The sequence below is a fragment of the Pristis pectinata genome, chromosome 40 (genome assembly GCF_009764475.1).
Source record: "Pristis pectinata isolate sPriPec2 chromosome 40, sPriPec2.1.pri, whole genome shotgun sequence".
Lineage (NCBI taxonomy): Eukaryota > Metazoa > Chordata > Chondrichthyes > Rhinopristiformes > Pristidae > Pristis > Pristis pectinata.
The window spans coordinates 3,978,372-3,980,871 of NC_067443.1; the positions used below are offsets into that span (position 1 = coordinate 3,978,372).

The following is a 2,500-nucleotide window of genomic DNA, read 5'->3' on the forward strand; positions in this document are numbered from 1 at the left end:
CTCACCTAAGACTATCTAACCCCTTCCTCCCACATATCCCTCTATTTTAAATTCCTCCATATGCTTATCTAGCATTCTCTTGAATTTGACCAACGTACCTGCCTCCACCACCACCCCAGGCAGGACATTCCATGCCCCCACCACTCTCTGGGGGGAAAACCTTCCTCTGATATCTCCCTTGAACTTCCCACCTGTTACTTTAAAGCTATGCCCTCTTGTATTGAGCATTGGTGCCCTGGGAAAGAGGAGCTGGCTGTCAACTCTATCTATTCCTCTTAATATTTTGTACACCTCTATCATGTCACCTCTCATCCTCCTCCTCTCCAAAGAGTAAAGCCCTAGCTCCCTCAGTCTCTCCTCATAATGCATACTCTCTAAACCAGGCAGCATCCTGGTAAATCTCCTCTGCACCCTTTCCAACGCTTCCACATCCTTCCTATAATGAGGCAACCAGAACTGGACACAGTGCTCCAAGTGTGGTCTAACCAGAGTTTTGTAGAGTTAAGTTGGCATCAAGATCGGCACAATATCGTGGGCCGAATGGCCTGTCCAGTGGGGCTCTACTGTTCTATGCTCTGTAGATAGATAGAAGATAATAGGTGACAGTGAGAGAGAGAGAGAGAGAGAGAGAGTTTAGAAAGGAAAATGGATGTAGACATAGCGCAGGGAAGTCCGGCCGGGTGGGGCCGAGTGGCCTTGCTGGTGTAGATTTGGAGGGAGTTGGGGGTCGCCACCCCGGGGACCCTACCTTCCAATCTCAGCGAAGATATCTTTTGGTCGTCGGGTTCCTGTAGCCATTTCCACATCCTCCTGAAGGTCTCCCGTCCCGACTTGAGCTTCGCCCAGGGCTTGGGGTTCCTCAAAAGGTCGGACAGGGTCCCCTGCGACCTGCAGAGGACCCTCTGGGCGAAGATCGCCTGCGGGATGCTATACCTCTTCAACTCCACCATGACGCTGTGAGCCACCTCCTTGGTGTCGATCTGTTCCGAATGTCCCAGGGCTTCGGACTGGAATCTCCCCAGCGGCGAGCGGCGAGGCAGGGGTCGACTGGGATGGACGACCCCCTCTTGGGGGTTCAACGGGACCACCCCAGCAGCGGGCTGTAGAGACATGAAGTTCTGATCTCCGCGCAGGAACATTGAAGGTGTCTCGTTGGAGGAGTTGGGGGGCATCTTCTCGACGCCCAGGTGACCGGCGCAGAATCCGTAAGCCCCCAAACCTTGGGCGCTCATGGGGGACATTGAGTGTCCCATACCCAGATCTTTAGGGTAAGAGCCGTAGAAGTTGTTGAGAGCCCTCTCCTCTCTCATGAAGGCGAAGCTACCGAGGACATTGCTGGCGGACAGGCTGTGAGCTCGGTACCTGCCCGCCGGTTGCAGGGAACTGGGCAAGGGGCCGTAGCTGGCTCCGGGGGAGTCGCAGCTCACTCCTACCAGCGGCAGATCCGGCCGGTAGTCGCAGGGATCCAGCACCGAAGCCACACCGGTCACCGCCTGCAGCGGGTCGGGAGGACAGAGCATTTCCCTCGCCTGGATCGGATGGTAGCGACCCACCGCTTCGCTGGCGGCGTCCAGACTTAACTGTGGGTCCGTCTCCATTGTGAGCGCTTAGTGCCACCTTCACCGAGGGTTTAGTTGAAGCTGGGCGCCTCTCCTCATGGTTTGGGTCTCTCTCCTCCTCTGTACTCTCTCTCCCTCTCTCTGTTCTCCCCTCTTCCCCCTCGGAGTCTGCGCAGGTCTCTGTACGGGAGCATCGATTTCTACAGAGACTCTGCTGGTTAGTTTCCGGGTTTTTAAACGCCAGGCTTCTGAAAATCCGTCAGTTTGGAGACTAAAGCAACAGGAAGGTTGTTTTTCAGACCGATTACACACTCACACACACACACACACACACACTCAGACACACACACACACACACTCAGACATACACACACGCTCAGACACACACACACTCAGACACACACACACTCAGACACACAGAAAAACACACACACAATCAGACACACACACACGCACTCACACACACAGAGACGTACAAACAAACTCACATATACACTCAAACACACACAGACACATACACACAAACACACACACTCAGACACACACACTCACTCAGACACACACAGAGACACACACATACAAACACATATACACTCAGACACACATACATGAAGACAAACACACACAGACATACGCAAACACACACAAACACAGACACACACATAAACATATACACACAAGGACACGCACACACACACACACACACACACACACACACACAAAACAAAGACAGACAGACAGACAGACAGACAGACAGACACACACACACACACGGACCCTTCATCACAATACCTAATACTTCTATTTAAATGCTCCACAGCCACCCTCCCACTCCAAAAACCCCACAAATGCATCCCTGCAGTTGGTGAAATGCAAGTAATGTTCCTCTGTTCGGATTCCGACCCAGAAGAGTGCGCTACATTCGGGAGATTGGATGTAAT

At 52.8% G+C, this 2,500-nt stretch overlaps 1 protein-coding gene across 1 annotated transcript in view; it reads right to left on the bottom strand.

Moving 5' to 3' along the window:
* Nucleotides 1-1,598, bottom strand: part of onecutl (one cut domain, family member, like) — a 27,908-nt gene extending 26,310 nt beyond the window's left edge. The window contains exon 1 of the mRNA XM_052045699.1: nucleotides 749-1,598. Within this exon, the coding sequence (XP_051901659.1) occupies nucleotides 749-1,598 (850 nt within the window). The remainder of the gene's footprint in view (nucleotides 1-748) is intronic.
* Between the last annotated feature and the right edge of the window lie 902 nt (nucleotides 1,599-2,500).